The 13,269-nt window shown below is 46.8% G+C and overlaps 2 protein-coding genes across 2 annotated transcripts in view; one reads left to right on the forward strand and one right to left on the reverse strand.

Annotated features, from left to right (window-relative positions):
• Nucleotides 1-13,269, forward strand: part of FTSJ3 (FtsJ RNA 2'-O-methyltransferase 3) — a 177,047-nt gene that overhangs the window by 24,219 nt on the left and 139,559 nt on the right. The window lies entirely within an intron of this gene.
• The window catches only part of TMX2 (thioredoxin related transmembrane protein 2), a 37,806-nt gene continuing 26,528 nt past the window's right edge, over nt 1,992-13,269 (reverse strand). Inside the window, exons 6-8 of the mRNA XM_082266754.1 lie at nt 13,072-13,137; nt 7,585-7,714; nt 1,992-2,345 (exon numbers count right to left, since the gene is read on the reverse strand). Of these exons, the coding sequence (XP_082122880.1) occupies nt 2,211-2,345; nt 7,585-7,714; nt 13,072-13,137 (331 nt within the window). The 3' untranslated portion in view covers nt 1,992-2,210. The remainder of the gene's footprint in view (nt 2,346-7,584; nt 7,715-13,071; nt 13,138-13,269) is intronic.

The following is a 13,269-nucleotide window of genomic DNA, read 5'->3' on the forward strand; positions in this document are numbered from 1 at the left end:
TACCCCAAGTACTGTACTACATGTAATCTCTCATAATATCTCCAAGGTACCCTAAGTATTACCAGTAGATGTAATCTCAAGACGCTGGCTGTGTGGGAATCCTGTACCGGTATACCGTATGTACTGTAACTTCGGCTACATACAGTATACCGCACTGAGCCAATCACAGTGAGCGATGTATTCTATTATTGAATGCAAAGCCTGCTCGGATTGGCAGAGTCAGAGAGGCGGGCTGATGTTACTCCGCCAATCCGAGCAGGCTTTGCATTCAATAATAGAATACATCGCTCTCCCTGATTGGCTCAGCGCGGTACACTGTGTGTAGCCGAAGCTACGGTACATACGGTATACCGGTACAGGATTCCCACACAGCCAGCGTCTTGAGAGATTACATCTACCGGTAATACTTAGGATACCTTGGAGATATTATACTCCGCGTATAAGACGACCCCCCATTTTTGGAGGATTTTTTTGAGGTTCAAAAGTAGTCTTAGACGCCAGAAAATACAGTATATTTATGGGGGCATTCGTGTACAGAACATCTCCAGGTTGCCATATTGCGTTGCATTTAACAGAAAATTACAGCGCTGAAGCTTGAAAAGGAAAGGTATTTTAACATTCAATTACAATATGACTTGTTGCAATTGTATGTGCTATATTATTATTATTTTTTTATTTGCCATTTTTGTTTTCCCCCAACGAAAGTTTGGTTTTTCTTGCAGAAGACACTAAGTTTGTCGCTTCTGCCTTACTTGCTAGCAACTTTCTTTTGCTTGACAATCAACTGGGAAGGGATTCTCTATCTACTAAACCATGACCACATGGACCCACCCCCGAGGGAGCTTCATTACCATGCCATACAATAACAGTATGCAGTAATGATGTCTGCACCTCTTGCCACTAGAAGCTCCTCAAAAGAAAGGGGAATCAGTGTGGCATGTGACTGGCCTGAAGACTTTAGCACCGGCATGTCCAACCTGCGGCCCGAGGGCCACATGCGGCCCAGAACCTCAGGCAATGCGGCCCACTGCCACCTGACAATTTTTTTTTTTGCTGGGGAGGAAGGAAGTCAGGTCGGGGGCACGGTCACAGCAGCTTCCAACTAACGGTAGGCAGAGGCTGCCTCAGAGGGGGGGGGGGGGGGAAGCATATGCAGGGTTTCTGACTCCTACCACCATGACCACTTCAAATCATTGAAGTGGTCATGGTGGTTAGAGTGTTCCTTTATTATCGCTCAGAAGAAGTAAACCTCTGTATACTGATTCCATTTCATTTGATCATCCTCTTGTTGTGTTAAATTAGTGCGGGGGGCGCGGCGGCATTTTATTACTTATATACCTTAACTATAGTATATATTTTATATGCGGCCCGAGAAAATTTCTCTACACTCAATGTGGCCCAGAGAAGCCAAAAGGTTGGACACCCATGCTTTAGCAGCAGACTGTTGGTGGAGACCTCCAAGGGAAGAGGGGTGCAGAATTTAAGCATGTGTACGCTTATGAAAGCCATTGTTGACATAGTACTTCCCTATGTGGGTCTTCAAGGTTGGATCATTCATTTTAAGATGTATAAAATACATAAATGTTATTAAAAACTATAAAATGACATATCTATTTTATACGTAATTTATTAATAAAACTCTATTGTTATGGTGCATTTTCTAACAGGGGTACCCCAAGAGTACCCTTACCAGTGACATTACCTCAGTACATCAAAACAATTTACCATGGACAATGTCCTGTAGTGCAAACAACCCATGGATGTCATTCCACCAAATACAAAGGAAAGCCATTAACAAAAATTGGGCCTTAAGTATTGAAATGTCTCAAATGAGAACTCCTTATTACCCTTTACCAACCTGGTCCAAACCTTCAGCCAGTGGCTGCAAAGTAGAAGGTTTCCATGTGAGAAATTTTAATGAATGAGGCTCTAGTAGAGAAGTACTCAGGACAATTTCCATATAAGACCTTTAAGGGGAAGGGTTAAAAAAAAAAAGAAAAAAAAAGGGATCGTTGGGTAGAACTGTATCCTATGAGGGGGACAGCTGCAGGCAGACGTTAATGAAGGTTTCCAGTTTTTTGAGACTGCTTCAATGCAATATATGAGAAGATGTTGTATAGGATGGGACAGCTTGCAGAAGGCAATAATGATGGAGTGTCAGTTTGTATTCTTTTTACACCTCCCTCTGCAAGGTGACCGTCCCAGGGAGGTTATTGGTCCTTCTTGCTTTCTTTTGGATCGTTGTCTATTTCAGCTACATCAGTCTGGGGCTCTTCTTGGTGCTTTCCAAACTTCTTCGCTTTTTGGTAAAGTTCGTTTAGATTGAACTCTCGGATGACATTTTCCTAGAAGGAAAAAAGCAATAGAAATTAGACTCCAATTGATTAAAAAAAAAAAACCCATAAAAAACACAACAAACCAGTGTGATAAAATAAAGGCACTTACCTCCTTTCCTTGCATTGTGACAGAACAGAAAAATGGTCTATGATTTACTAAAAAATTGGATTTTTGTCTTACCATAAAATCCTTTCCTCTGATGTTCATTGACAGACAGCTCCAAAATCTTCTTGACCATTGGGTTATACTGCCCCCTACAGGAGTAGGACACTAGGCAGGAAAAAGCTTTACCACGCCTATGGGGCAGTCCCAGGGGGTATACTCCCACTTCCTGCTATAGGCATTCAGTTTAGTTGCAAGCAGTGGCAACAGAAAATATAACCAGCTCAATAATGGGGGGTGCTGTGTCCGTCAACGAACATTAGAGAAAATAATTTTACGATAAGACAAAAATCCAATTTTTGCTTTCGTTCACTGACGGACACAGCTCCAGAATCTTCTTGACCATTGGGACGTCCCAAAGCAGTTAAACATGAGGTGTGGGAAAAAACACAGCAGAAAAAAATTCCCAAAAGTCTAAACCTACCCAAACAGGTAACATGGAGCTCAAACAGGTACAACTGAAGCTTACCTGAAAAAAAAACATACACCCTCAAAGAGGACTAGTCCTCTCAAACAGCAGCCTGCAAAACCTTGCAGCCAAAAAGCAGCATCCGCAGATGCCAGCACATCTATTTTATAACATTTTGTGAAAGTGTGCACAGATGACCAAGTAGCCGCCTTGCAAATCTGCATCACTGACGTCTGATGGCGGAAGGCCCAGGAGGCACTAAGCGCCTGTGTAGAATGCGCCTTAACAGGGAAAAGGAGGAACCTGACCCTTGATTGAATAGGCCTGCACTACTGTCTGTCTGATCCATCTGGAAATGGTCGCAGCAGATGCGGCTAAGCCCTTGCAAGGTCCGTCCATAAGGAAAAAAAAAAAGGGAGTCCGATTTCCTAAATGACTAGATTGCCACCAAGTACACCCTGATCGCCCGAACCACATCCAGGGAATGCAAGGCCTTAGGACACAGGGAGGGCAACACAATGTCTTCATTCAGATGGAAACCAGAGACAACCTTAGGAAGGAATGTTTGACAAGGGCGAAGCACCACTATCTCTGTGAATCACCAAAAAAGGTTAACGACAAGGCAAAAACCTGGCCCTTGATGGTACCCAAGGCCAGGCGCGGTTCCAAACCTTTTCGGAGAAACGCCAAAATTCGAGCCACCAAACAGAAACAGGGATAAACCCCCAGAGACTCGAGACGCAATGTACGACTTCAAGACGCGATGGTAAATCTGTAGATTTTCTAGCTTTTAACAGCGTGGGAATCACCAGGTCAAACAATCCCCTATCCTTCAGCACCTGGCTTTCAACAGTCAAGCCGTTAAAGCCAGCGAATGTAAAGCAGGGTGGAAGATCTGGGTCTTCTGAGAGGGAGTCGGCAAGGGACATCCGCGAGCAGCCGAAGAAGATCCACGCACCAAGACCTGCGAGGCCAGTCTGGGGCCACTAGGATGACTGGAATTCCTTCTGCTTCGATCCTTCACAGAAGTTTCGGCATAAGTTTCAGTGGGGGAAAAGGCATATATCAGACGATACTAGCCCCAAGGAGCCACCAGTGTGTTTGTGGCGTCGGCTAGAAGATCCCGAGACCTTGCCACGAATCTCTGCACCTTCCTGTTGAGGCAAGAGGCCAACAGGTCCACCTCGGGAGTTTCCCTCCGGAGACACAGCTGATAAAACCCCCTCCAGATGAAGTGACCATTCTCCCTGGTCCAAGGCCTGTCGACTGAGTTAATTCACCTGCCAATTTCCCACCATATTCAAATTGGATCCGTACCGGACACCCTTGAAGACGAACCGTCCAATGGGCCAGACAAAGTTTGATTGCCCGAAGTTCCAATACATTGATCGGTAGTCTGGACTCCTCCAGAGTCCAAACCCCCTGAGCACATTCCATGCCCAAGACACCTCCCCATCTGTACAGGCTGGCATCTAAAAAGGTGACCACCGTCCAGTAGAGGGGAAGGAAGGAAGGATTTTTCCTGTTGAAGAGCCGGAGAGCGCAGCCACCAGATCAGGGACCCTCTCGTACCCCAGCTCCGCAGCATCAGTTTGTCTAGAGAGTGTGGATTCTTGTCCCACTTGGCAATAATCTCTCTGCAGAAAGGAGGGGAACCCGGGGGTCCCACCGCCCAAGGGAGGGGCCCACGTCCACCCCAAAACTCGCAAGGGGGAGGGGGGGCAACTACTTACCATACTGTGAAACCGGGTGGGCACCGCTCCGGACCGAACACCTCTCCACCGGAATGGGGGTGCTGTCGGCCAGGAGGAATACAGACTCAGGTTGAGGCCTGTTCGTATGCGTCCTCGCGAGACGTTTAACTCACAGGCCAGCTCCCGTCCAGTGTGGCTATGTCGCGGCCGACTTAGCGGGGAGCTGAGGCCTGCACATGCTCACAGGCCAGACTGGGGAGACCTTAAGGATCTAAAACATGCAGCCCAGCAGTTGATTGTAGTTCTCACAGGAACAAAAAAAAAAAAAAAAAAAAAAAAAAACACAAGAGGAAAAATTCCATTCAAAAAAAGTGAAAAAAATTGCCAGGCCCAGAGATCCCAGTAAGGAGCTAGGTCCTTACTCCTGACTAGGCCGGAAAAAAAAAAAATGAATGCCTATAGCAGGAAGTGCGAGTATACCCCCTGGGACTACCCCATAGGTGTGGTAAAGCTTTTTCCTGCCTAGTGTCCTACTCCTGTAGGGGGCAGCATTACCCAATAGTCAAGAAGATTCTGAAGCTGTGTCCCTCAATAACCAAAGAGAAAGGTATGTTAGCTCCAGTCATTTAGAGGCGGGTACTATAACAACTAAGCTGAAGACAAGGGAAACTGGGTCTGTGCTGATCTTGTAGTCAAAACAATAAAACGGCAGCAACTACTATCTGGTGGGGGAACACCCCTTTCAGTGCTCCATTCACACTATGGGGTTTAATTAATCTGCAGTGCAAAATCTGCTGCAGCTCTGCATAGAAACCAGCTTTCAGGTTTTATTGCCAAAGCTTAATAGAAAAAAAGCTGGTGTTCGCTGACTGGCTACCATGCATAGCTGCACCAGATTGAGTGCACCACATTTAGTAAATCTCCCCCGATAGAATAGGATAGGATGGATAGATAGATAGACACATGCAGGCGCATTTCAAAAAATGTGATCATCATCAACTAATTTAGTTAAATTATTTCAATATTTCAATTCAAAAAGTGAAACTCATTTTATATAGATTCATTACACATATTTCAAGCATTTTTCATTTAATTATGAGGATCATGGCTTACAGCTAGTGAAAACCTAAAATTCAGTATCTCAGAGCATTAGAATATTTCATAAGCCCAATAACCAAAACAGAAATGTTGGCATAAGAAATGTGTGTCCATGTACAGTGTAGTATGCACTCAATACTTGGTTGGGGCTCCTTTTGCGTGAATTACTGCATCAATACAGTGTGGCATGGAGGTGATCAGCCTGTGGCACTGCTGAGGTGTTATGGAAGCCCAGGTTGCTTTGATAGCAGCCTTCAGCTCGTCTGTATTGTTGGGTCTGGTGTCCCATCTTCCCCTTACAATATCCCACAGATTCTCTATGGGGTTTAGGTCAGGCAAGTTTGCTGGCCAATCAAGCACAGCGATACCATGATCAATAAACCAGGTATTGGTACTTTTGGCAGTGTGGGCAGGTGCCAAGTCCTGCCAGAAAATGAAATCAGCATCTAAATAAAGTTGGTCAGCAGAGGGAAACATGAAGTGCTCTAGAATTTCCTGGTAGAGGGCTGCACTGACTTTGGACTTGATAAAACACAGTGGACCAACACCAGCAAATGACATGGCGCCCCAAATCATCACGGATTGTGGAAACTTCACACTGGACTTCATGCAACTTGGATTCTTTGCCTCTCCAACTCTTCCTCCAGCCTCCGGGACCTTGATTTCCAAAATGAAATGCAAAATTTACTTTCATCCGAAAAGAGGACTTTAGACCACTGAGCAACAGTAAAGTCCTTTTCCTCCTCAGCCCAGGTAAGACGCTTCTGATGTGGTCTTTGGTTCAGGAGTGGCTTGACACAAGGAATGTGAGAGTTGTAGCCCATGTCCTGGATAGGTCTGTGTGTGGCGACTCTTGAAGCACTGGCACCAACCGTAGTCCACTCCTTGTAATTCTCCCCCTAAATTCTTGAATGGCCTTTGCTTTATAATCCTCCCAAGGCTGCAGTTATCCCTGTTGCTTGTGCATCTTTTTTTACCATACTTTTTACTTCCACTCAACTTTCCATTAATATGCTTGGATACAGCACTCTGTGAACAGCCAGCTTCTTTAGCAATGACATTTGTGACTTGCCCTCCTTGTGGAAGATGTCCCTATGATTGTCTTCTGGACAACTGTCAAGTCAGCAGTCTTCCCCATGATGGTGTAACCTAGTGAACCAGACAATTTAAAGGCTCAGGAACTCTTTTACAGGTGTTTTTGAGTTAATTAGCTGATTAGACTGACACCATGAGTCTAAAATACTGAACTTTCACAATATTCTAATTTTCTGAGATACGGAATTTTGAGTTTTCATTAGCTGTAAGCCATAATCATGGAATATTAAAAGAAACAAATGCTTGAAATATATTACTCTGTGTAATGATTTATTTTTTTTAAATAGAGGCGTTTCACTTTTTGAATTGAATTACTAAATTAATTTACATTTTGAAGATATTCTAATTTTTTGAGATGCACCGGTATATGCACACACAGAATGCAGCTTGGGGGACTTTTAGGAATGGGGAAGGTGCAGAATTCTGAGTTGGACATTAAAGCTCAACTCCAAGTAACTTCCCTTTAGTTTGCACCCCCCCCCCCCCCCCTGCCCAGGATGGTAAGGTTCCAATGCACCTTCAAACTAGAAGGCATAAATTAAGGAAAATTACTTTCCTTATTCCTTGCCCCTGCAGGCTTACGTCCCATCACATAACCAGTCCTATGGCTGTCACATTATGAAGGTCATCTCATACGATGCAGGACCAGCAACCCTCACTGTATAAGGGCCTATCCATGTTCTGGGTCAGGACTAAGTGTGTGAAATAAAGCATGTATTTTTGAGATTATATTCCCATAGACTAAACAAGTTCAGCTTTAGAAGATAAAAGTTTACAAAATGTGTTTACCTGAGTGAAACTCCAAGATACGGCGCGGCCCTTTTTATCAACCTGTGGTCGACGCAATACCTCCTTCCCAGCTTGAAAGAGGATGAGTGTAGGGAGCTGTTTAGAAAGCGGTGAGGTACTAACATTATATCTACAAGAACAGCAAAGAAAAAAAATGATGTTTACGTAAAAGGACCAAACTAAGACGTAGAATTCATACAGCTATAATAATGTATGGTATCGTTAAAAGAGAAAAAAAAAAAAAAAAAAGAAAGAAATTACACTCGCCTCAGTGGATGCAGCATTGATCCATGCTGCATCTGTCCCCTGCTGGCTCGAAGCCTGAGAACTAAGCAATTAAACACCGCTGATCGCTCAGTTCTTGGTCTTCAGCAGCTGGTGACTCTCTCTGCTCTGCCCCTTCAGTGCTGTGGAGGGGCAGGAGCCGGCGCAGCTGGATCAGTCTCCAAGTGGCTCGCTGAGAGGCTAAACCAGCTGCCAGCCATTGACTCCTGGGATTGATGAAACTCATCTCCCAAAAGCCAATGTGCAGCCGGAAAGGACATACCTCGCCGCGGCGAGGTACACCGGAAGAGGAGCAATTACCCTGTAGAAATAAGGTAAATGTGATATAATAGAAATAATGGGATTTTTGACTTACCATAAAATCCATTTCTCTTGATATTAACCATTGGGTTATACTGCCCCCTACAAGAGTAGGACACTAGGCAGAAAAAAAGTCTGGCTACTCCTATGGGCAGTCTCGGGGGGGGGGGGGGTATACTCTCTCTCTCTGCTATAGGTACTTCGTTTTCTTACAAGCAGTGTCAGAAGAATTACAACTCCACAGAGGGGTGGGTACTGTGTCCGTCATTGAGCATCAGAGAAGTGGATTTTACGTCAAAAATCCCATTTTCTCTTTCGTTCATTGACGGACACAGCTCCTGATCTTCTTAAATATTGGGATGTCCCAAAGCAGTGTTAAACATGAGGGGTGGGAACAGCCAAAAAGAAAATTCCCAAGGCCAACTATAGCCAACCAGGTAAACAGGAGCTCAACCAAAACAACTGGAGCTCACCTGAAAAAAAACAAATACACCCTAAAAGAGGACCAGGTCCTCTAAACCAGTGGTCCTCAACCCTGGCCTACAGGGCCCACTAACAGGCCAGATTTTAAGTATAACCTTGGGGAGATGCAGACTAGAGTACTGCAATCACTGAGCAGCAAATGATATCACCTGGGATGTATTTCAGTTATCTTGCAAACCTGGCCTGTTAGTGGGCCCTGTAGGCCAGGGTTGAGGACCACTGCTCTAAACAGCAGCCTGTTCTCAAAACCTTGCAGCCAAAAGGAAGCATCCGCAGATGCCGACACATCCACTTTAAAGAACCTTATGAAAGTGTGCACCGACGACCAGGTGGCCGCCTTGCAAACTTGCGTCACTGACGCCTGATGACTGAAGCCCAGGAGTTACTGAGCGCCTGAGTAGAATGCGCCTTGACAGGGAAAGGAGGAACCCGACCCTTCATGGAATAGACCTGAATCACTGTCTGATTGCTCTGGAAATGGTTGCAGACGAAGCGGACAGCCCTTTCCAAAGCCCATTCCTGAGCACGGAGTCCGACTTCCTACAACACTCCGTAGCTGCCAGGTACACTCTAATTGCATGGACCACAACCAAGGCATGCAAAGCAATTTCCTTTGGAGGTTCTGACCTGGGACACAGGGAAGGCAAAACAATGTCTTCATTCAAATGAAAAAATCAGAGACAACCTGAGGAAGGAACGACGGACAGAGGTGAAGAACCGCCTTATTTCTGAACCACCAATTAAGGTGAACGGCTGGATAACGCTGCCATTTCGAACACCCTGCGCGCAGAGGTGATAGCCACCAAAAAGGCCACCTTCTGGGACAGCGTAAGCAGGGTAATCTCTGGAAGACTCTCAAAAGGAGGCTTCTGGAAGACTGAGCACCAAATTGAGGTCCCAAGGTGTCAACAGAGACCACACTGGAGGGGTCAAGTGCCTAACTCCCTGAAGAAAAGTACGTACCAGGGAGTTTGTTGCCAAGGACCGTTAAAAGAAGACTGCTAGGGCCGACACCTGACCCTTGATAGCACTCAAGAACAAGTTTATGCTCAACTTCCCCGTTGAAGGAAGGTCAAGATCTGAGCCACCGAAAAAGAGTGAGGCTGAACCCCAAGAGACTCACACCACGCAATGTACATCTTCCAGGTATGATGGGAGATCTTCCTAGAAGTAGATTTCCTAGCTTTTAACAGCGTTAGAATCAGAGAGGCTGACAAACCTCTATCCTTTAGCACCTGGCGTTCAACAGCCAAGCCGTCAAAGCCAGCGACTGTAAAGAGGATGGAAGATTGGTCCTTGGGACAGCAGATAATTCCTTAAGAGGAAGCTTCCAAGGAACGACGGTGACCAGATGCACCAGATCGGAGTACTAAGTCTGGCGAGACCAGTCTGGGGCGACTAAGATGACGTCCACCAGAGGAACAAGTGACTGAGCCACAAACCTGTGCACCTTTCTGTTGAGCCGAGATGCCAACAGATCCACCTCGGTGATGCCCCACCGGAGACACGACTGATTAAACACCTCCGGGTGAAGGGACAACTCCCCTGGTCCAACCCCTGCCCACTGAGGTAATCCGCCTGCCAGTTTTCCACCCCTGGAATGTGTACTGCGGAGAGGGCTGGACCAAACCGTTCTGCCCACCTTAGAATGCCGGCTACCTCCAGAGCCACCAGGAAACTTCTTATGCCCCCCTGGTGATTGACATAAGCCATGGCATTGTCCATGCGCACTAGACATCCCTAAAGGTGATCCGTCCAATGTTCCAGGCTCAGGCTGATCACTCGGAGTTCAAAAGACATTGATTGGTAGTCTGGACACTTCCAGCGTCCAGATCCCCCAAGCAGAATTTTTGCCGAGGATGCCTCCCCAGCCGGACAGGCTGGCATTCGTTGTGACCACTGTCCAATACAAGGGGAGGAAGGATTTGCCCAGCCGAAGTGCCAGAGAATGAAGCCACTATATCAGGGACTCTTTCGTTCCCCGGCTCTGCCGGATCTTATTGTCCAGAGACTGCGGATTCTTGTCCCATTTGGCCAGAATCTCCCTTGCAGGGACCTCGTATGAACCGCCTCAAAAAAGGTAGACACCATCAGGCCCAGCACCCGCATACAAGTTCGGAGGTATGACCATCTGCTGAACAGCAGGAGACATATTGCAGCCTGCAGTTTCTGGAGTTTGTCAAGAGGAAGGAGCACTCGGGATAAGGCCGAGTCCAGAGTCAGACCCAGATATTCCAGCTTTGTGGATGGAACCAGAGCAGACTTCTGAAAATTCAGAATCTAGCTAAACTCCCTCAAAGTTCGTATGGTGATTTCCAGGTTTTTCCATTGGAGCAGTAGGAGACTCTGCTCGTAGAAGGAGGTCGTCCAAGTAGCCCAGTACTGTGATCCCCTATTGGCGTAACAATGCTAGCACTGGGGTAAACACTTTCATGAAGACCCGAAGAGCGGAGTCAATACCAAAGGGTAACACCACAAACTTATAATGCTCCTCTCACATGGCAAAGCAGAGGAAGCGCTGGTGACCGACACATATTGGAATGGGAAGGTAAGGGTCCTTGATGTCAATGGAGGCAAGAAAATCCCCCTGATGCAGGGAAGCCACCACCGTGCAAATGGACTCCATTCTGAACTTCTGCACCCGCACAAAGCAGTTCAGCGCCTTGAGGTCCAGAATTGGACGCACCTTGCCTTCCTTCCTGGGGACTGTAAACAGGCTTGAGAAAAACCCCTGAAAACAAAGTCGGAACTGGGACAATCACCCTTTGAATAAAAAGGTCCTAAAAGGGCCTGTAAGGGGACCGGGGACAGTCGCACGTTGGAAGGTAGAACCTTACCGGAGAGTAAGAACGAAATTCTATCTTGTAGCCGGACGGTAGGACCTCATGGACCCACTTGTCTTGTACCAGGGAAGTCCACGGGTCTGGAAACCAGTGAAGATGTCCCCCCCACCCCAGATACGAGTGAGGGTGCACCTTTCTGCTGAAGGGGCCTTGTCCGCGGGTCTAGAGAAGGCCGCCCTTGACTTGCCAGACCAAGTTCGCTTGGATCCTCCAGAGGAGGCCCTGAAGGGCTTTGATCCTTTGTCAGGGATCCTCCATCATAGCTGCATTCTCCATGTTGAAGTCTCAAGCACAGATAAAATCAGTGCGTCCACCAGCGCCTTTTCGTGCGCTGTTGCATAAGTGGAGGAATCCTCACTGTCTGAGGATTCAGGGCGCCCCAATCAGATTCAGAATCTGAGGAGACAGACGAGGCCGGGGGGCGCTTTATGCCAGCCTGTCGCCCAAAAGACACCTCCACCCGGGACACGAAGGACTCCAGGACCGCCGTCAGTGCATCAATGGATGGATGGGACCCAGTGGGCCCCGCAGCCTCAGAGAGGGGGGGATCAGGTAGGAAGATGTGCTCCAAAGACTCCATGAGTCACCAGGGGGACCCCACAAAAAAAAACTGTAAAACACCGCTAAGGGACAACCCCCAAAGCTCTGGCAGCACCACCCGGTTGCCAGTCACAGAGCACCAATTGATCCTCAGCAGAGAAGAAGGCCCCACCAGTCTCACCACCCCACAGAAACCAGGCACCGCAGCCACCAGGAAAATCTGCACTGCACAAGCGACGATCAGGAAACGAAAGGATCCAGGAGTCAGCAACAGGGGGTGAGGAGAACTAGAACTAGGTCCTTACTCCTAAAAAGGCAGAAAAAAAAATAAAAAACTGAGTACCTATAGCAGAGAGAGGGAGTATACCCCCTGGGACTGCCCATAGCCGTAGCCAAACTTTTTCTCTGCCTAGTGTCCTACTCCTGTAGGGGGCAGTATAACCCAATGGTTAAGAAGATCAGCTGTGTCCGTCAATGAAGGAAAGAGAAAAGGCCAACGCGGATTTTTTAAAGCAATAATGAACGGGAAGGTGCACAGTTCACAATGTGGGTGGAACTCTGCTTTAACTAAAATGTTGTGCTTTAAGATATCACCTGCAGCCAAAACAGACATCAGTTTTGTGTGCATCTTCCAAATGTCATCTCGTGTCTATAGCTAACTCTACTCGATCTCTTGTGATGAGCTCGGACTAGGATCTGAACCCAAGTGTGCGAGCCTGCCAGGAAGTTGTCATCTGTAAAGGCCAATCATCAGCTGAGGCAATCCTTGCCCTGTGTAAGCATCGGCCGCAGATGACTGGCCTGGTACCGGTGATAAATACCCGGCGGACTCTCACACATGGGTCCAAATCCCAGTCTGCATACACCCGATCTCATCCTTATTTACCACCATAGTAATGTATTTCTATTCCACACTAGATATGTGACAATGACATATGTCCTCAAAGTCCTCCAATATCTTTCAAGAAGAGTTTATCGCTCAATGCACATCACACACATACCCACCAAAACATGTACACTGTGGAATGAATCTTACTTTGTGCTGACATCAGGATACCGGCCTACGTCAACCTTCCCGAACTTCAGACCAGGACAGTTGTACCTATGAATTGCAGTGGGATACAAGGATCAGGATGTGAAATGCCCCCATACATCCCCCAGACATAGCAATAACATACTGACCCCTGTGCAGTATGATGACCTACCTGGGCACTACTTGCTATGAGTACTGAGG

Source organism: Pelophylax lessonae, assembly GCF_965119305.1.
Source record: "Pelophylax lessonae genome assembly, chromosome: 9".
Lineage (NCBI taxonomy): Eukaryota > Metazoa > Chordata > Amphibia > Anura > Ranidae > Pelophylax > Pelophylax lessonae.